The 21,206-nt window shown below is 38.7% G+C and overlaps 8 protein-coding genes across 8 annotated transcripts; 5 read left to right on the forward strand and 3 right to left on the reverse strand.

The window, feature by feature from the left end:
• Window positions 1-704: 704 nt before the first annotated feature.
• On the forward strand, window positions 705-2,823 carry BATDEDRAFT_84763 (uncharacterized protein; the record flags this gene model as incomplete). Its single annotated transcript, XM_006675957.1, has 1 exon — window positions 705-2,823. The coding sequence occupies one exon, from the start codon at window positions 705-707 to the stop codon at window positions 2,502-2,504; it is 1,800 nt and encodes a 599-aa protein (XP_006676020.1). The 3' UTR covers window positions 2,505-2,823.
• A 794-nt stretch (window positions 2,824-3,617) lies between these two features.
• On the forward strand, window positions 3,618-5,882 carry BATDEDRAFT_21725 (RNA methyltransferase; the record flags this gene model as incomplete). The annotated part of the gene is made up of 9 exons (XM_006675301.1): window positions 3,618-3,681; window positions 3,800-3,913; window positions 4,096-4,269; window positions 4,366-4,372; window positions 4,478-4,562; window positions 4,659-4,701; window positions 5,271-5,395; window positions 5,498-5,589; window positions 5,672-5,882. The coding sequence occupies 9 exons, from the start codon at window positions 3,618-3,620 to the stop codon at window positions 5,880-5,882; spliced, it is 915 nt and encodes a 304-aa protein (XP_006675364.1).
• Window positions 5,883-6,292: 410 nt separating this feature from the next.
• BATDEDRAFT_85466 (uncharacterized protein) lies at window positions 6,293-6,553 on the reverse strand (the record flags this gene model as incomplete). The annotated part of the gene is made up of 2 exons (XM_006676254.1): window positions 6,293-6,324; window positions 6,400-6,553. 2 exons carry the CDS (start codon window positions 6,551-6,553, stop codon window positions 6,293-6,295), a joined length of 186 nt encoding a protein of 61 aa, XP_006676317.1.
• Window positions 6,554-7,590: 1,037 nt separating this feature from the next.
• On the reverse strand, window positions 7,591-9,445 carry BATDEDRAFT_84764 (glucose-induced degradation complex subunit FYV10; the record flags this gene model as incomplete). The annotated part of the gene is made up of 7 exons (XM_006676255.1): window positions 7,591-7,699; window positions 7,783-8,109; window positions 8,192-8,377; window positions 8,457-8,579; window positions 8,683-8,895; window positions 9,126-9,308; window positions 9,386-9,445. The coding sequence occupies 7 exons, from the start codon at window positions 9,443-9,445 to the stop codon at window positions 7,598-7,600; spliced, it is 1,194 nt and encodes a 397-aa protein (XP_006676318.1). The 3' UTR covers window positions 7,591-7,597.
• A 736-nt stretch (window positions 9,446-10,181) lies between these two features.
• BATDEDRAFT_34058 (uncharacterized protein) lies at window positions 10,182-12,947 on the forward strand. Its single transcript, XM_006675677.1, has 2 exons — window positions 10,182-10,283; window positions 10,756-12,947. The coding sequence occupies exons 1-2, from the start codon at window positions 10,275-10,277 to the stop codon at window positions 12,811-12,813; spliced, it is 2,067 nt and encodes a 688-aa protein (XP_006675740.1). The 5' UTR covers window positions 10,182-10,274; the 3' UTR covers window positions 12,814-12,947.
• A 984-nt stretch (window positions 12,948-13,931) lies between these two features.
• BATDEDRAFT_29203 (uncharacterized protein) lies at window positions 13,932-14,980 on the reverse strand (the record flags this gene model as incomplete). The annotated part of the gene is made up of 5 exons (XM_006675567.1): window positions 13,932-14,005; window positions 14,094-14,139; window positions 14,215-14,404; window positions 14,478-14,658; window positions 14,701-14,980. 5 exons carry the CDS (start codon window positions 14,978-14,980, stop codon window positions 13,932-13,934), a joined length of 771 nt encoding a protein of 256 aa, XP_006675630.1.
• A 1,963-nt stretch (window positions 14,981-16,943) lies between these two features.
• On the forward strand, window positions 16,944-17,761 carry BATDEDRAFT_85814 (uncharacterized protein; the record flags this gene model as incomplete). Its single annotated transcript, XM_006675958.1, has 5 exons — window positions 16,944-17,119; window positions 17,203-17,320; window positions 17,392-17,487; window positions 17,554-17,647; window positions 17,730-17,761. The coding sequence occupies 5 exons, from the start codon at window positions 16,944-16,946 to the stop codon at window positions 17,759-17,761; spliced, it is 516 nt and encodes a 171-aa protein (XP_006676021.1).
• Window positions 17,762-20,380: 2,619 nt separating this feature from the next.
• Window positions 20,381-21,118, forward strand: BATDEDRAFT_36428 (uncharacterized protein). Its single transcript, XM_006675801.1, has one exon. It carries the CDS (start codon window positions 20,394-20,396, stop codon window positions 20,997-20,999), a length of 606 nt encoding a protein of 201 aa, XP_006675864.1. The 5' UTR covers window positions 20,381-20,393; the 3' UTR covers window positions 21,000-21,118.
• The last annotated feature ends 88 nt before the right edge of the window (window positions 21,119-21,206 follow it).

Raw genomic sequence — 21,206 nt, forward strand, 5'->3', positions numbered from 1 at the left:
CTGTATTCTAAACTCGGATACGTTCGCGTTCTAGCTCGAGTCAAGATTGCAGGTCTTGGGAATGCAACTGTTGTTTCCATGCCAACCATGCAATGCTCGGTGTATAAGAAAGGAGAGTTGAAGATTGAACAAGTGCCAAGGATAGAGGATTTATTAGAGCAGACATGTGAGTGTTGCTTTGAACATTCGGTCAGAGGACACATGTTGTCTAGTAGATTTGATGGGAACTGGCTACTTATTATGTGCTTTGACACCCTTATTTAGTGTTTCATTTTACATAAGTACAGCCGCAATAAAAACATATTGGTATTGCATTCTCATTTTATTTTCGAGTTTCCTATTCTGGATCTATATTGTTGCCATTGTACTACATGCTGTGTTTTTCGACCTTGGATATTTGCACTCTTCTATATATAGCCATCGAATTTGGTTTGGTCTTTAAACACGCTGCTTGTTTGGACATTGCCCTTTAAACTTTCAAGCCCTGACATTTGTGCATCACATCCATATTGAGTCTTCAGCCACATTGATTTGTTTGTTTCGGAGCATATTCAAAAGTAATTACTTTTTATATCGGGCCAATCCCATCGAATATCAAACACTGTACACATAAATGCTAATATATATCGTCCAATTCCCTTTTTTAGTTTTCAACCGTAACACACCTTGTACTCATCTCAAACAATACTATTATATCTTTATATATGGAACTTTTACTGGCTGCCACAGAGCAGCAGATACCAAACATGGGGCTGTCTTTCCAAAAGAAACGAAATTCCGTCCAATACCTTCAACCTTTACTACTCCCCGATTCACCAGACTTGTCTGCTTTGCATTCTAACCAGCAAATGATTTGGACAGTTCCGCAGCAGCAAATCCACTCATATGCAGAGACTAATATGCACCTTTCGCCTGCTTCATGCAACATCAACAATCGAATCTCACCCATTTATAATGACCATTCTGCTAGTTTTGCTACTCCACAATCACTTGATAGCAGCCAATTCAATACGAGTACCAAACATGTAGATGTGGATGCATCGCAAACATTAATGTCTAAATCTCGACCAATATCAAGAGCTGTCCATTCCATTTCTCAATTGCCTTGTAATGTTTTATTTCATTCGCGTACTCAAACCGAACAATGCAAACCATTCACTCAGCTATTGCCCAGTATTGCTACACTGTTCAAGGACATTCCAGTAACACCCCCTGATGTAGCTTTGCGTAGACCCAGTATTGAGCGTCTTCCTCTGCCTATATCAATGCAGCTGCCTTTGGCTCAAATCTCTGAGTTCCCCCCACCAAAACAGCATTTTCAACACAAACAAATTTCACAGCACCAACACCAGAAAGTAACGCAGTCTTTGTCGTGTTCGCTGGCTTTGCATGTGGCTACAAACCGTTCGCGTGAGTCTTTCATGTGGAAAAGTCCGACCATGCTAGTAGCTGCTCCACAACACATGGATAAGAATGGGTCTACACAACAACAATTTCAACTCCGCCCAATACTTTCGTCCTCTACCACCAAGACCACACAGTCAACTCCTACATCCGCTGCCACACATATCGAAGCGCCTGCTCTTTCCAGGCAGCAGGAACAATCTGTTCAGGCGGACAGATGTTCTTTGCGCCGTCAGCAACCTTTGCTCGAAGCGCGTCGTAGATGTTCACTTCAAGCACAGGCTATTCGTACCACCAAAGAACACAGTTCGTCTTGCCACCCATATGCTGTGGGAAGATTACCTCAAGTACCAATGTACGCTCGTTCTGCTCCTGATCATATTCAGGAAAAACATATGTATCAGCATTCTTTAAAGGTTAATAAGCGTACCAACTTTCCTAAATCTTCCAAGCATGGGCGTCCACGTAAGACACTTCCAATCAGCTTTCAGCTTCTCTCATCGGCATCCCCTATCGCTGTATCAAATCCGTTCATTAGATCCATGGAGACTATGCATGATGTATCTTCTAAATTCAATCCCATATACGCAACAGAGACTCAGTCTGCCAAGTACCAACAGCACTTTAATAAAACATATCGGCATGGATACGAGCACTCTGAAATGGCCAAGACTGCGGTAGCCTATAATAATGTGTCAAATATTCCTAGTAATCAGAGGCTAAAGCCTGTATATCACTACAGTTACGATCAAGGATCACAGCAAAAATTAACTTTCCAACAACAAAATCGCCAGCAGATAGTTGGTGAGAAAGATATTTTGAATAGCGACAAGCGCGAACGTCAGATTTTCATGGGGCAGACTCCAAGCATAGCGCAGTCACAGTATCAGAAACTTCAGCTGCAGCATCAGCAAGACCAATATAAGCAACAGCTTTTCCTACGTCATGAGCAGCCTGTTCAGATGCAGTATGATTGCGAATCTGTCAATTATAAGCAGGGTACTATGTCATCATTGTCATCATCATTTACTGCTGCAGATGATAGTGTAAATAAAACCATTCATTTTAATGCCCAGCAGCAACGAATTCAGATGCATTAACATGGCAAGGCTAAAGTCATGGACAGTATCTGGCTCTGCTCATCAACACCCAAACATGCCAGCTATTGTGCAGATTCTCAAAGCAAGAATATTGTCTATATATGATCTATATGCTAGCGTTGGGGTTGATTGTATATATTTGATTTGTTTATATCGCTCGTTCGCAGTAATGTTTTGGCTATTCTGTCTATCAGGCGTTCGAGTGCAAGCATGATGGTATCACTGATGATCAGAATTGCTCAAACCTCACACCTTTTCAGCTTTTATATAAATACTCGTTACATATTTCATTCAAATAAATATAAGCTTTTCATTATTGATCCTTTGTAGAATGTCTCAATTTCAATATTTTGGATTTGCTATTCATAAAGTATAATAGGCTAACACTAACATTTCTATAGAATAGCTGTAGTCAATTGATATCTAGCATGAATGATGCATCAAATTACAGTTGTATTCACAAATGGAACTATAACCAAATTACACAACAATCAGTATCATGAAATAACCATTTACACCACATTTACTGATCATCACTCTGTTTTGACAGGGTTTGCTGGTTTTCGGGTGATTGTCATGTAAACAACAGTTGTATTTCTGAAATATGCAACATCTGCTTTCTTGAATTAGAACGCAGACGTATCTGCGATATTTATGATACAACAAAGTGGAGTTTGTAGAGTTGTATTGAAAACAATCAAATATTGGAATTGCAATGAATGAATTTGGTGATCGTAGTGCATGATTGTCAGAATGGAATAATCCCAGCTTAAAACCATAGTTTGTGTGCATCATATGGTGGATATTGTGTCGATTAAACAAGTCAATTTGTAGTAGCAAGACAAGTATTTAATGATTGTATATTCCAAAACAACCACTGCAAGATAAATGCATTTAAAAAACGAATTTGGGTCTTGTAAAATCATAATTACAACTTGTTGGATTGTATATTGTTCCCCAACTATTTCCAACCTTTTCAGTTGCTAAAACTATTGAATAATACATCTCAAGCAAACTTTACACTTGGATTCTTTATTCAACTTCATTACCAACAACAAAGACTAGGCCGAAAAGCATTACAGAAGCATTGCAACTCTGGTGCATAGTTGATAAATGTTGGCATTTTCTGAATGTTCCTATCAGACCAGTAATCAATTGGCCGAGGACAATCATTTGGGTAGGTTTTATATACATCTACTTTATTGTTGACTGGCTCTGATTTACCATCCATCAGCCTTTGTGGGGTTGAATTTATAGTTTCTTATTTCAAAACTCATTAAATGTTTTACAACTAGTGGTGGATATTAAGCTGCAACAGGAGCAAAAATCAACTGGCACATCTAAACCAACACCTAAAAGAAAAACAGCATCCAAAAAGCAGAAACACAAAAAGACGCTGTCCCAAAAGTGTAAGATTCAATCAGGCACATATAACAGTTAATATATCATTCTGACTTTAAACTGGCCATAAAATCAGCCAAGCATTTTGATTATTATGACAAGAACGGATTTAATTTAATTGTACCAATCGTTGAAGATACGATCTTACACTATGCTGCTGTAAAAAAACATTTTGATTCTGATAACATAGCTAGCCAGTCTAGTCCTACCAATGCATCTATAAACATCCAACATGACGAGTGTGCCGCTAATCCAATACGACTAACCTGGAGTCCTGAAACTATTCCCGATGTGGTGCGTAAATATTGGAGGCAGCGATACTCTCTATTTTCCAAATTTGACTTTGGAGTGCTATTGGATATTGGTATGTGTAATTGTATCTATATACATAGTGGATTAGTGTCATCAAATATAGTCATGGTTAATGTTTGAATGCTTGCATGTATAATTTATGTTGTAGAAGGATGGTATGTTTATTATATACGTTTCAAGTATATCTTATAATTCAGCTCGTTTAGCATTGCCCAAATCAAGTTTTGTATGATAGTTTATATTTTGTTCCAATTTTATAGGTTTTCGGTCACACCTGAGCTTATTGCACAGCATATTGCCCAGCGATCGGCAGGATGTAAAGTCATGGTGGATGGATTTTGTGGGGTATGCAATATTGAACCTTGCGGCAATTTAAATGCTTAGTTTCTAGTCAATACCATCAGACGCTTGATCATAACCACTATACTGTCATGATTTTAGGTTGGAGGAAATGCAATACAGTTTGCAATGACTTGTGATAAAGGTATAGTTAATTTTTCACAGCCGTATTCACGTAAAATGGAACACTTGTATTTATCTTGCAGTGGTTGTTTTGGAATATACAATCATTAAATACTTGTCTTGCTACTACAAATTGACTTGTTAATCGACACAATATCCACCATATGATGCACACAAACTATGGTTTTAAGCTGGGATTATTCCATTCTGACAATCATGCACTACGATCACCGAATTCATTCATTGCAATTCCAATATTTGATTGTTTTCAATACAACTCTACAAACTCCACTTTGTTGTATCATAAATATCGCAGATACGTCTGCGTTCTAATTCAAGAAAGCAGATGTTGCATATTTCAGAAATACAACTGTTGTTTACATGACAATCACCCGAAAACCAGCAAACCCTGTCAGAACAGAGTGATGATCAGTAAATGTGGTGTAAATGGTTATTTCATGATACTGATTGTTGTGTAATTTGGTTATAGTTCCATTTGTGAATACAACTGTAATTTGATGCATCATTCATGCTAGATACCACTTTTTTATTCGCCAAAAGCTTATTTTTTAACATGTATTATATTTTTAGTGATTGCTATTGACATTGATCCAGTGAGGCTAGAATGCGCTCGACATAATGCAGCGGTTTATGGAGTGCAAGACAAGATTGAATTTATTTGTGGTGATTTTATGGAACTTGCACCTACAATCAAGGTTAGATATTTTATCGTGTTGCAATCCGGTTGATTTGTGTATATTGATCGAGTCTAGAATAATCTGATTCGACTTTGCTGGGGTTTGCGGCTTGAAATATAGGCTGATGGTGTATTCATGTCACCGCCTTGGGGCGGTCCACAATATATACAAGCAGATGTATTTGATCTGGAAACAATGATGCCTATGAACGGGTAAAGTGAATGCATATTTCTTTCTACACAAAACTTGCCATAGTCAAACACTAATAGATTACTTTGGATATCTTAATCTCAGCACACATCTATTTAATTTAGTCAAAAGCAATATCACATCCAACATCATTTACTTTTTGCCCCGTAATGTAAACCATGAGCAGATTAGGTTGCTAGCAGGTCCAGGAAAAGTGTGTGAAATGGAAAAAACATTGCTAAATGGACGGGTTAAGAGCTATACAGCATACTTTGGCGATTTTGTAAACAACGAGGCAGATGGTCAGTCTGAATAACTGACCACATTGCCACTTGGCCGTATTCACGTAAAATAAAGCATTTGTATCTATTTTGCACGAATCCAGATAGCAGTGTTGTGCAGTAAATGGGCAAACCAGTCATTCCACAAGATTGGCTGTTTATGTACGGACATCCTTATTAATGTCTCATATCTTACGCGAACAAGGCGGTAACATATCAATATACTATTCAAGCCCGATTTAAAATGTAGATCATTTAAACTTTGCATTTGTAAGTAGTTTGTTGTTTCAAACCTATTATAATGCAGCATATCCCAATCTGATCACTAATCCAGCCCACAGATATAGTTTAACAAACAGTACAGCATATAGCACAAGAAACTTGTATTTAGTAGCCGTAAATCTCTTCAACACTAGTGGTCGAGGCCAGGTAAAAGTCAAATTGACTATTGGGACGACTTGGCAGCAGTGCAGGCAGCTAAACAACCAACAATAAGCAATCAGTAAGATATTCAAATGCCACTGCATATTCAAGACTAGACTCAAAACTTACTGAAAGAGCCCATCTTTGCGTACCGCTGGTTACGACGAAACTTGGCATCAACACCACGGAGAGAAGTGTGCTTGTTAGCCTTGGGCTTCCTAATACCGTTACGGTGAGCCTTCTTGTTCTGATTGTGGTTGGTGTGATTCTTTGACTTGGACATTGTTCTGTGAATATGGTAGTGTTATCAGATGAGTTGGATTACATACCCGCACAGTGATTGGTTAGCATTAACTGTATAATCAAGATTCAAGTAGATCATCCACCTGGCATAATCCATCCATTCTTGTAATGTTACACATTCTCGATTCAATACCATCTGTATTTCAATAAAAGCTCAGATAAATATTCTTTAGCTCAATACTTCAGCCAGTAGCTTTCTTTTACAGTGTGTTTGCCGATACACTAAAGCTAGCTCATTCACTATTTGATGGTCAAGTGGAGCAATCAGACTGCATTAAATACAAGAGCGAATTTGTAGCTAAACATAGCTGCTTGGATGATTTGGTGTTTTGAATGCATGCACACACAACTTGATGGATGGATGGACCGGCAATAGACATCCTGATACTGACTGAAACTCACCTCCTGGTGTGGTTGTGAGGACAAAGACGGTTGTCTTACTTGGTTGATCAACGCTATACATTCACGTGATTTACAGATTTGTCACGTGTGATACATTTGCTTTGTATTGCACATTTGCTCTATTATAGTTGTATTCACAAATGGAACTATAACCAAATTACACAACAATCAGTATCATGAAATAACCATTTACACCACATTTACTGATCATCACTCTGTTCTGACAGAGTTTGCTGGTTTTCGGGTGATTGTCATGTAAACAACAGTTGTATTTCTGAAATATGCAACATCTGCTTTCTTGAATTAGAACGCAGACGTATCTGCGATATTTATGATACAACAAAGTGGAGTTTGTAGAGTTGTATTGAAAACAATCAAATATTGGAATTGCAATGAATGAATTTGGTGATCGTACAGTGCATGATTATCAAAATGGAATAATCCCAGCTTAAAACCATAGTTTGTGTGCATCATATGGTGGACATTGTGTCGATTAAACAAGTCAATTTGTAGTAGCAAGACAAGTATTTAATGATTGTATATTCCAAAACAACCACCGCAAGATAAATACAAGTGTTCCATTTTACGTGAATACGGCTGTAGTTTATTGAATAGAAACACATTACGCAATAAATGCTTTGCGAGTTTCAGTTAAATGGTAAGTAGCACCAGTGGTTGGACACAAAATAGATCCATCATTTCTAGATGCTATATCCTTCAGTGCCTATATAAATATCAAAATCAGTTGCACAGATATTCATAATTCCAACAACAGTATTTAAAAAACAATGCTCAACAAGCACATACCAATGTTGAATAGACTTGACCATTGGGCAAAACTAAAGGTGGGTTATCTGCATCCATAATCTTGCCGCTAATACGACACACAACACAGGAATTTACATGGTGTGAGCATGGAAGCTTTTCTGCCAACTTGCCAAACGTGTCGCTTTCACACACTGGACAGTTGACATTTTTAGATAGTGGCTGCGAGCATGTAGGTGTTTTGAGCGAAGCAAGTCCAGCCTGGAGTGTCATATGCAATAGAGGTCGAAGAGTAAGCGAGTTCAACGCATAGTTGTCTGTTTTAAACTGCTGCACAAGATTTGTCCATTGCGATTCGTCGAATAATAACTATGGCGTTATAACATCAGATCAGCAAAACATGTCTGCACACAGAGAAAATATGTACTAAACAACCAGTTTCATTGATTACTTTGTAGCTTTTGCATGTAGTTTGCGAAGTAAAAGCCAGTAGTCCCATGGCTTGTTGGATTTGCTGCATGTGCGTGTCAGACCATGGAGTCAAATACTTGCGGGCATATGCAATCGCTTGAGAAGTCTTGGAAACACGAACCAACTCAATGTACTCTTGCAAGCGAAGATTAAATTCAAGTGTACTCTATCAAAATCCATTCACACGTTACAGTTAGATGGATAACAAGAGTCATACTGTTAAAAAAGCAATAATTAAACTCTACCTTGGCCTTTTTAAGACTCGATCTGTTGTCACTACACCATTGGAGACATTCGTTGCAGCTCTTTTTCAGTAAAGCTGCCTCAATCTTGCGACTTTGTGAAAAAAGATCAATATCTACCAGATCCTGCATGCAAGGACAGTAGTAAACCACTCAGTTATACACTTTCGGCTTCAATCTATGCGCTTATGCAGCATTTAACGCATCAAATTTCAAAAATACCACACACCTGAATTTGTGAGTCCGTTGCCAACTTGACAGCCGATGTGCTCAATCCTTGACGAAGCATATAGTCAACCAAGATACGAGCCAGCCGTGTTTTACTCCAGCGAATGTATGCCTCGGAATCAACTACTTGAATATGCGATACTTCAGCAAGGTGCTCCAAACGAACTTTAGTATGGTGTACATACAAGTCTTCCTCTATCTTGATCTCATCAAGCTAATTCATGTGATTTAGTTTAGGAAAGCAGCAAAATAGAACGTGAATTTAGTTTAACTTTCAGAATAAACTCGAGTGACATTTCATTTGCATGGCAGTTTTGCAAATGACAATGCTAATAATAAAAAGTTGTTTCAGTTGTATACAATCTGGCAATTCCATAGATTGGAATCGACACAGTCTACTGGCAACAAGTTGAATTAGTCACGCTTATACCAGTACAAATTTACCTTGCGCTTGAGTCCATGTAGACGACTAATAGAGGCATCAAGAGAGGTGCATATTTCATCTAATGAAGCAGATGAAGAAGCTTTGGAAATGACAGACTCAACCTGAGTAGACAAGGCAAGCATTTCTTTCTCGACATGCTTTTGTGATGTTCTGAGTGCTCTCTTGAGTTGCTCCAAAGGCACCTGTAGATAAGTGATTTATATTGTAATAGTAAGCATAGAACAGTGGAATGAGTTGTAAATAGGCTCAGTAGTCATACCTTGATAAGCGGCTGCTCCAAGTTCAGCATGCCTTCATGATTAATCTTGGCTTGCTCCATATCTGGACTGTTGGTCTGTTTGATATTCGAAAGTTTGGCTTGCAGATTTGCTTTGATTCTTGTTGGTGGCTGGACAGTAAAATACAGTCTGTATTGTATAATTTACAGACTCGATGCTAGCAATTAGTTTTTCAGATATCCAAAACTAGTTTATCTTGACTGCACCAACACTGATATGGATCTGAACTGCTCTGATCATGCAGTAAACAAAGCTGATCATCTTTAGACTAAACATCATCCTCGGCTGCACATACTGATAAAAGACTGATGTTTGCAGCAGTGTATGGCAATGCAGGTGTTGAAAGTCGACCAAGTGCTCAGGGTGCTTGTTTCAAAAGATATAATGCAGCATGTTCGATTGTGGTGGCACAAGAGTATCCATTCCAAAATCACAAATAAATGGAATTGTAAAGATGAATATACTAGTATGATTCTTCTATAGAGCGGTGAACGATGTAGCTAAAGAAACGTATTGTACTAATCGTGAAAATATGATGTAATCAACAAGACTGCAGCGTTTGGACGGCAAATACTGAGAATATCCAACTCATCTCCACTCTTTAAACATCAGCCAAGCCAGGTGTAGGCAAATGCATATCTACCACACCAGTCAAGTCACGCCTTTTGTGGTGTCAATAATCAAACGCGACTGGAGGCTTAAAATATCCACACTCGATTCAAACGCCGATTCATATATCAGCCATTGCTGCTGTTTCCTATTCTATTCAAACCGTCAAGGCGCTGTATACTATCCCTAAATACCTGCTCTTTACTGTAACCTATTTCCCCACTAGCCGATCCCTCTTCAAGACTTTCAGATATTTTTGTCATGTCCAAGGTATGATGTGGCGGATCAAGTATTATTATCCACTCACACTTGTAGCATACGTCAGTCAGTAGCTTTCAATGGAGCTATGATATACAACATTTTTCAGTAGTGTAATGTTCCAAATGGTGTTCATGATAGTATGATCTTAGTGATGTCCAGTTTACCCTCTTGTGATGATAACAAATCCGCTATAGGATGCTTGACTACCACCAGACAATGCCAGCAAAAAATGCTATTACACTTGCTTCGTGCCATTATTAACACTAAATTCTATACCTGTAATATTACAATATTGGTTTTTATATCGGTATCCTAATGCTATTATTATGTTGTAATACGATTGCACTATCTTTCTGGTCACCAAACTACCATTCTTTGTGCCCTTCAAACTTATGGTGGCTACACCATGATCGTGCTCTGGCAACAAAACTCGCTTGGAAACCTATACTAATATTTTGAACGACAACTGATTGCTGTTCAGTCGCATACAGACGTGCTGGTTGCTCTCGAGGCGCTTAAGCGCCATAGTTTTCGTGCATTTGCTGTACTTGTTGCACGCATTGTGGATGATGGTGCCAAACCACAGCCCCAAGTCTCGCATATTGCGTTGGATAATGATCTAGATGCGCTATCCAATTGCATCGGTTTGCAGCAACCACTTTTAGAGCCATTCCAAGTGCGCTCACAAACCCCTGAGCAACAATCATCACTTCCACTACTGAAATTTCAGGATTATAGTCCGGTAGTAGAATCTGCCCATACATCTCAAACTCCAGTTCAAGATGCCAGTTCTTTTGATACAGAATCTCCCATTTTAACCCCGCAAGCATTTCCAAGTCCATTACCTTTGGCTGCTTCAGGACGGCGTCGTGGTTCTATTACAGAAGCGGCTTCCAATATTGTTCAACGAGTACGTCGACTCTCTGTTGTTGCTGCAAGTATTGGAAAAACAGTATCCAGTGATCAACGATCTCCTGACCCCAAAAGGCAGTCAGTCGCGACGAAGAGTATGAATTTTATGTCACCTGGAACAGCAACTCCACCTCGATATAGTATACAGGAAAAAGCCAGCAAGATCTTTACATCGTATAGTCAACACGAGTCCGCTCCTATTTCTCCTCCTGAAGAACATATACATGACAAGAATCTTGAGGAGCTGCTGAGTGATCACAATGTGGCTCTTTTGCTCGGTGCTTTATGCAAGGCCATTTTTCAATTCTTGGAGGAAGAACCCGCAGTTGCTTTAGCTACTCCTAGTCCTTTGCCGTTGATGGCAAATAGCTCTTCCAACGAGTTTTCTAAAGCAACTAGCGAAGGTACTTCGTGCATTCAGCCAGTAACTACTACTAAATCTCCATTGATTGAGGATGCCGTGTCTGCGGAACGTCAGTCTAAAACTTCCGAGTCCACAATTCCACCTTCAGCTCAACAAAGCCATAATCAGCTTGCTATACCATCTACAAAACCTTATGCTGAAAGTTCTGTTTCGTCTACTTGCAACGAAAATGAGGAAGCCAGATTTCAGCGGATTGTTTCATGCGTTGAAACCATTCAAATCGCTTTTGAAACCAATGATCTTTCTGAATTATCAGATGTAAAAAAGGCTCTATGGACAGAAATTATGTCGCTTCTTCCAGCCGTGCAGCAAATCAGCAAGCTATACGGAGAAAAGCTTCAAAAGCAAGCACAAAACACGTCTACTAGCTTACCCAAAATTGATCACAATCGATCTTTGGATGCATCTGATACCCCATCCTGCAAATTCTTTGACTTTTCTGAAATGCTTGATATGAATCCCGATGGTACTCGATCGTATCCAGGATCCAATGAGTTATCCAAAGTGGTTCTAGCTATCGATCATATTCTTCAAATTGCTCCACGTATGGACAATCAAACCGTGAGTTTGTCTGATTCCAAACTGCGCGATATCTCTGCAGCTCAACTGATTGGTCTTATCGAGCGTCTCAACCGTGGAGCAACATATTACTCTGGCCAAAGAGCCTATCCAGAAACCAAATATACAACCTTAAATTTCCTTACAGAGAAAATTGCCCAAAGTGCCAAGCTTCGTCTTAACAATCAATGCTTCATCATGACAGCAGATCAATCACGACAAATGGATTTAACCAAGCTTGGAGGAATGATGGAAAATGGACAACGACTACGGCTAGCTAACCAAGACTGGATGTCAAAAGAGCAACGCATGTATGAGGACTTGTCGGCACTGCAGCAAAAACTAAGTGCTATAGGAGAATCTCGTATGCATAACCAGCGATTTGAGCTTACACCAGATAAACAAAGAAACATGTTTATATACAAGATTTCTGGACAGATTGAAAAGGGGCAACAACGAAGAATGTCGAACCAGGATGCTGTATATGAAAGATGTTCTTTGGGAAAAAGCAAAAAAGAGGATCTTTTCGAGTTTGAAAAAACACTTGATCGAGCAAAAGCCTTGCATCAAACGACAAACCAAAAAACTGATAGTAATAGTTTAAAATCACGCAAAGTTTGCGCTGCTACATCTGAGTTAGTGTAGCTTATTGAATTGCATTTTCAATTTTTTTAAAGTCAGTCGCATTCACGTAAAATGGATCATTTTATGTATTTATCTTGAATTGACTATTTTGCTCTGCAATAAACACTCGTCAAATATTTGTTTGCTTTTCTACTACTATTTGTCCGACAAACCACCACATTCTTTATTATACTCGAGTTATTTTTTGCAAAGTCCAATAATCAAAATATGCAGCTATAGTGTGGTTTCAATCCTTGTGGCATTTGTTGACCGGTTGGTATACCATGTCCAATCATACAGTTGCTTTGTGCAATGGAATGTTGTTCAAAATAATGTGTGCGTTTGGAAATGTTGCATGTCATTGTTTAGAAAGTCTTGCAGTACCATGACATTCACAGCCCACTTGATCAGTTTTAGACACACCGATCATCATATGATACACATAATCAAATCATAGTATTGATCGGATGTGTGTAGACCGTGTACTTTGTTGCTGTATAGTCATACATTGTACGATCGCCAAGTTTGATACCAGACTCATCGACTGCAATCCAGATATTGAATTTGTTTGGATATTGCCAATAAAAGCCTGGATGTATGCCATGCTGTCAACATGTCTGTCACTCACAAGTGTTGGGCTTGTGCACAATACTATTGTCAAGATCATTGACATGACTGGTCGAGACATTTGCACTTGGTAAAGGTCCACAAACGCGCTCACAACGTCTTGTTGTCCAAGTGCTGATGACTACAGGGTTATCAAGCCATCAATCAATAATTTGATACGTTGGTTTGATGACAATATACTGTATAAAGTTTTGACATGAAAGTAGAAATCCATATGTAAAAGGACATGTTTTGAATGCTAAACCAAAAGCTATATAAATAATGATCTGAACATAATGCTGCCAGGTAAAATTAGCACGAATCAAACATGAGTGGCAGTTCATCATGTATGCTAGCTTATTCAGTGTTCCATTATGCGTGAATACGGCTGTCGTTGTGCTTTATTCAAACCTGCATCAAAAATCCAAATAAAACGGTTGTAGTTCAACTTTGTTATCAGGATTGTTTGGGTTTTATTATTTACAGTGATTGATTATGAGTAAACGTTATATGCGTATTTTTAATCAAACATGTCAAAAGTCGAATTCGTTTCTGAAGGCGACAAGATCTCGTCGATCGCAAATACTTACCAAGTCGTGACGATTGACTAATTCAATACAGTAAATCAAGAAAACAATATGAATAACCAATTAATACTGAATATAAATCAACATATTGCGGTTTCCTCAACTTACGATAAGTGTCTGCAAGCATACGAAGTGTAGTCCATAATGTATTGGACTGAGGACCAAGAGAAGCCTTTAGCTGTGAATCGCTCACACTATTTCCATCAGTGTCAAAAGCGTATTTCTTGACATGATCCATGTTCACATGCTGAACAGAAAGCGCTCCAAGCAGATGCTCAGCAGATTCACGGTATTGCCCAATCTGTAGACACGCAATAGCCATGTTATATCGCGACCGAATATACGATGGGTTGATGTTCAATGCTGCAAAGTATGCCTCCATAGCTAATTTAGGCTGATGCGAGTTGGCCAAAGATGCTCTATTTGATTATTTTATCAGTCAAGAGTCAAAACAAGTACAGTTGATATCCAATAAAAATATTTTAAACCCACCCTAGCTTATTCCATAGCATATAGTCTTTTGGACGTTTGACCAAGGCAGCACGGAAACAATCCACAGCCTTATCATACTCTGCAGAGATATTAAAAAGCACACCAAGTCCAATTTGTACATCTTCGTCCAAATCTGCACCTGGAACTGTGCTTGCAGCGGCCAAGAATTTTTCCGTGACAGCTGTATGACGATCCGAGGCAGCCATAGCTCTATCCGAACCACCTTCGCTGTTGGACCAGGGCACTCCAGCAAATTGCTCATATAGTGGATTCAATGATATCCACGTGTTCAAAGCATTGTAGGCCTCGGTAGCATATCCTTCGTTTGTGTAGGATACGGATAGTGCCAAATGTGCTGCCAAATTAGATGGGTCTAATCGTGTGCAATTCAAAAGTGCACAGATGGCCATGTCGTCGTTTTCATTCTCTTGTTGGCGCTGTCCAAGATGCATCCATGTATTGGCATGTGTTGGATCGCGCTGAACAGCGGCCTCTAGAGCCATGATTGACTCGGCAAGGTTCTGGTGTTGGTCTGGTGATTGTAGAAACAAAAGCGAAAAGCTTGGCTGAAGATATGGATTGTTTGGAGTAAAACGATATGTTTCAAATAGAGATGTGGGTGTGAGCAGCGTATCAGCAAGTATTGTCGAGTCATGTGTTGAATCCGGCTGTTGTTGCGACCAAGCAGAATTAAGATGCTGATCCCACATTATGTCTTGATTATCGCCATCTTGAATATGATGCTGCAAATGCTGATTAAACTGGCCTGCCCAATCTATGTTGTCCATCAATTCAGTAGATTCATCTGCCATACTGATGTGCTGACGAGTTTGATTCGTATCTGTAGCAAATTCATCTGCCCAATTATTTGATTTATCCTGGATATCATTCGCTAAATTCGAGTTAGTAAAGAGCTCGTTTTTTAATTTTGCCGCACCTTGGAAATTCGGGACACCCAAATAAAACTCTTCCTCCCATGCAGCACTTTGGGGGGTTGTACTTTTCTCGCCATGTAAAAGTAAGAAATCGTCTGCCCACTCCTTTGGACCTTTTGTGCAAATAGGCTCCACGACATCAACCACCTTGCTTCCCTCAATGGCAATCTCCTGCTGATGTAGCTTTTGAATGAAATTGACAAATTTAGATTGCTTAAATTTGGGATTGGTTGATTTGCTGACAATATCGAGAAGCAGTCCAGCCGTTTTTGCAACTGCTTCTGAACTTGTCTCAGTTTCTACTACAATTTCAGAGCCTTGATCATCATTTTGTTGACTAGCAAATTCTTGTTCCCACGCAGAGTTGGTATTAGATGGGTTCGTGAATTCTTGTTCCCATGCTAGTGATTCTAGTTACATATCAATTAAATTATTTAAAGTCAAAGGCATATTTGAAATTCAATGTAATATCCATAGACTCACCCTTAGCCCGTTCAAATGCCTCCTCAAACTGCTGACCAATTTGGGGATCTGCCCATACTTGATCAAGGTCGTGATGTTGCACTTCATGTCTTGCGGGCTGATAATGATGAAACTCGGTACCCCAAGATGAACCTGCGACATTAGCTATTCAAATAGTCGATTTTTCAGAACCATACACCGTTTCAATATTATATTTTGGAATTAGTATCCAAAAGCAATGTTTCATCAAATTGAAGTAAAGCATACCTTTGGCAAACAGCTCTCCAAATTCTTTAAACTGCTGACTATGCAATGCACCATGTATATGGGGATTTGACTGAAACTCAGTTGCCCACTCTGTATCAGGAATGATGCTAGGGTGAATTTGTGTCTTGGAATTTTCTGGATATATTGATTGAAGCTCCTGTTGCACTGATATGAAATTATAAGCTCCATTACTTGAACTAGCTATTGGTTGAGCATTTAATGTATTATTATACAAAAATTGCTAATTATACAATTATACAGATAGTTAGAAGTTTAGTCTTTACAGTAGCATTGCTTAAAATGTTAAAATGCTTTATACTTTGTTCATAGATTGCAGACTAGTTCCATCTCTTTGACGTATATGAGCCAACGAATTAGATCCAACATGGCCACCAAATCCGGTGTTTAAACGGTCCTATTAAAAGGTTACAGATATATTCGTTAATGATGATCTAACAATTCAATGGTTGTTTTATATGCAGTCGTATATTTAGCAGAGTCAAGCATATCCCTGGTAAGTATGAGGCCAGCATGTATACAGCAATAAAAATTACCTGATGCAAAGACAAGTCCGTATCAATACGCTTTGATAGTTTTGATAGAGCATTCCCACCAGGCCCACACTCTGCAGAATCCATTGTGCAATTGATTCTGTTTGCTTAGCAATTGGTCAAGTTGACAATCTGATATTTGGCTAAACCAACAATCTGATATTTAGGCAAACCAACAATCTAATATTCGAGTCAAACCTGACAGCTAATTTGGAGCTGCTAAAATTCAATTGCTGATACTCCATTAACAGATGCCCCAACATACTGAAGCAGAGGACCGCCAAGTATCAGAGTCTGCTTGGGACTACTTTTATATGGAAGTTGTATCTGTTGAACAAAGATTGTACAAAGTAGACTCTGATGCTGATGCTGCATATTCCAAACTTGAATTGCTGGGGTTTCGTGTAGGCCATGGCATAGCTGAGAGGTAGCACAATATTACCATTTTACTGTGTGTGCAGCTAGTGCTTTAAACGCATATTATATCTAATTGGTATTTTTATGTTGTAGATCAACAAAGGACAGACCTCGATTTGTAGATACTCTTGATATTATCAAGTTTATCTGCAAGGAGATGTGGATCTCTGTGTTTAAAAAGCAAGTAGATAATCTAAAAACAAATCACAGAGTATGTTTCATGGATATTTCTGATGAATTTACAATGCATGTAGAAGTTGCTCATCTATGTATGTTTTATAGGGGGTATTTGTGTTGGTCGATAATAATTTTAAATGGCTATCCCGCATGGCATCAGATACATTGACTGGAGAGGCTTCAAAAACCATGATCGCAGAGGTAGTCAGTTTTTATATTTTAAATATGCAGTTGTGATTTACTTTTGAATCTAACTTGCTCGAGTAGCATCTTGCGTTACCATGTGGTATTATTCGCGGAACTTTAGCAGGTCTTGGTGTTTCAGCAGTAGTAGTTGCCGAAACTACTAATTTGCCTCAATGTAATGTTGTCGAATGGTGCTGTTATTATTTTTAGGTTGAGGTTGTTCTTGTCTCATCAACTGTAGCATTTATTTCATGTAGGCACATTTCAGATCAAACTGGGAAAGAAGTGAGAAGAGCACTGATACAACTGGAATGCTTGTCAATGAATATTGATTTACCACATTCAAGCTTATTTTGGAAATGTTTCATTGGAAAGCATACGCTCGAGCACTAAATCCTAATTTACAAAGAATTGGTGGTTACAAGTGCTTGATTCAAGCTGACATAATTATTTCTGTAAATGGGTTTAGTGTGACCATACAATAATCTCTAGGTAGCTTGGTTTTGTATGGTTGTATGAAATACTATGATGTACATCAATTTGGATTTGTCTAGTTCAAGATGAAAACACCATTGTTGAATGTCAATATTTGATAATGAGTAGGAATGATAAACATCAAACAATTATAAAGCTCATATTTTACAACCATCCGAGTTGTACAAACGTAGATCTTGAAAGTATGCGAAAAATCAAATTGGAAAACAGTGATATTGCAATAGCCAAATGCAAGACTAGAGAAATAAGTATTCTGAAATTTTACGTTTGATCTGAAGTATTGTTCTGTTTCCCAGCCTCAGATTTACAAGTTGGGCTGATTCCTAAAATCATTATTTTCTTTTGAAAGGCTGGCCAGTTTAGTAAATCAACTCACAAGCTTAAATAAGAACATCCAATACAATTCACACCCAATATTAATCAATACCGACTCGCAATGAATTCAGTTACTTTAGTTATTACAATATTTTAATCCAAAAACAAGTTTCGAGTTTAATCGTGTTGAATATCAGTTTCCAATAATTTAATCAAAACTCTAGTGTATAACTTGCTATGCTCAATTGCCAGTTTTTAATCCCATCTAAGATTCTATCGAGTTGCTAGAGTTCAAGTGATCAATTATATCATCAATTAGTCGAGATATTAATACATCAAGCAGCTTTTTTACTTGATGGCAGACTAATGCCATTGCATTCAAATATTTATATAACCAGTTTAAATGTCAATATATTTGGTAAAGTCCAGATGTATTATGAATTCAAACACCAATTGAATACATAACAAATCTACTCTGCTGATCCTCGTTCAGCATTATGAAGCACAAGATCTACAATTTGCCGAGTCGAATCTTTCCTTCAACTCGATACATCTGACATGCTCAGAGTGCAAAGCGCATGCAGACTACAGCGACTGTTTGCCTACAATCGTGTCCATCTATCCACTAGGACTAGTTTAATTCATGGCTATTCTACCTTTATTGCATCGGCTGCCAAAGCCGTACCTGCCAATGCCACTTTTGACAGTTACAAACCATCCAAGTCCTGCATGTATTGGATGAATGCAAGTAAAGCATTCAGCACCAATACTCCTATTGATGAAACTTCTGCTACAAAAGCATCATCCATACCATTATCTGCATCTACTGTTCTGCAAGATGTCGCCAAGATTCAGGCCAAGTTGGGCGAGTCCCACTCGCAATGGATACAGAGAGTTGCCGCAGGCTCCACTTTACATGAAGAACCCTTTAGGTTGACTGGTATGTCAGTATGAGTTCATTCTAGCTATATATTGAACCGATCAGCAGTTTCAGATTGGATCATTCATATTGCTGTTGATCTGCCTATTTGATTAACACGATACATCAGTTATTGGAGATGCAGGTAGTGGACAAAATGCTGTAATGGCTGCTCTTCTCTCTCAACCAACATTGGATTTGTTTGATAAATCCAAGATCTTGAAAGCAAGGTTAGTATCTTTATCCCTTGTGATGGTTGCATACCTAATCCCAACTCCATTCACTTGTGGCGTTTAATCTAACCCTATATTGCAGCTATGGAGTATCCACAGAAACCCCATCGATATCTTTACCAACTACTGTAAACATTCGATCACAGTCGTCATGGCTGAATGAAACTGGTGTTGAGGTGTCGTTGATATCCGGCCTCGAGGTTACAAGATTACAATCCGATGCTGTTCAAGACACTTTACTAAAAAGTGATGCTATTCTTCTTGTTACCCATTCGAGTCGTGAATTAACCGGAGTCATTGACGAGATGGTTGTTAAGAATTTTTTGGCAAAAGGAAAATCGAATGTATTTGTTGTTGCAATTACTGAAACTGATTCGAGTCATTTGAAGAGTGCTGCTGCTAATTTGGAAGCCAAACTAGCAGCTGATATGCTTCAATCTGATTTGAAATCTTTGCCTATTCACAATCTGACAATGTCCGATGGAAAGCTTGTTGATTTCTCTGATAGTACAATCAAATCCACTATTTTTAAACTTGTCAAGAGCATTGATAAAGCCAAAAACAATACATCTTTGTTTTTGGCCTGGTCTGCTCTTCAACATCTTTCCAATCATCATACAGTGTCTATGTTGCATTTGCAGGATGCCCACGAAGAGATTGCTGCGGCTGCAAAGCATATTGTTAAACACGAGCAGCGCCTTGTCCGCGAGTTTCGCCAATCTGATCTTGGTGTTGTCCAATCCAGCATTATCTCATTAACCGATGCCTTCAAACTCTACTTTTCAAAAATGCCATTTTGGAAGCTGTTTTGGCGTAGTGATTTTATATCTGAGGATCTTTTTTCTCGCATGAGAGAGCATTCGTTTATTCGCGCAGAATTCCAAATGACGTATGCTACTGGTAAAGCTAACGAGGCTCTTTATCAACTTAACCATAATCTGGTGGATAGGTTACAACCTATGACTCTTTCCACGCATGTGCTGGCAAAGCATCCCATCACTGCGGCATTACAGGAAAATATCTTGCAATTGCTGAGTATTGTTAAGCGCTATATTCCATTATCCAATGATGTCGCTGGGATCGATAGCAGCAGTGTTGAAATCGACAAGTTTTTGCTTCGGAATGAAGTTGCAGCATTTGATGAAAGCTCTCATTGTGATCTAGTTCAAAAACAAGCACAAAAGATTGTTCAGCGACAGTTTAGTGTTCAATTTCTTGTTGCCGTGAGTGCGCTGCTTGCAACCCATTTAGGCGTGCCATTAGCTGTGTGTATTCCCAGCTGGGTGTTGGTTTCTGGTCTCGGATTTGGATGGATGAATCTAAAATGGTTGGCTACTCAGCGTCGCTTTTTGCGAGATATCAGCGAATCGCAAAAAACACTCAAGAGTCGACTCTCTACTGTCTATGATAACGAGTTTACAAGAGTTATTGCTGCTCCTTTGGCTGTATCTGTCAAGATGATTGAAGAGGCTATTCATCAGCGAACTTTAGAAGCAACTGCAGCTAGAAAATACCTGGACGAACTTTTGCTTCAATGCAAGGACTCGAACAATGTTCAGAAATAGTTTTTGTTCACTCGAGTAATGGTTCTTTGTTATATCTACTTATTCATTGATTGATGTTTTCAACTCACCATTTACCACCTTGACAAGCTCTGAAATAAATAAAAACAAATGCCACAATCACTATAATTAGGATCCAGTTTTATTTAATCTGTTTAGAAATATTACAAGCAAATTACTTTAAAGATACTAGTTAGATTTGACTGGGCA

This window comes from Batrachochytrium dendrobatidis (assembly GCF_000203795.2).
Source record: "Batrachochytrium dendrobatidis JAM81 unplaced genomic scaffold BATDEscaffold_1, whole genome shotgun sequence".
Classification (NCBI taxonomy): domain Eukaryota; kingdom Fungi; phylum Chytridiomycota; class Chytridiomycetes; order Rhizophydiales; genus Batrachochytrium; species Batrachochytrium dendrobatidis.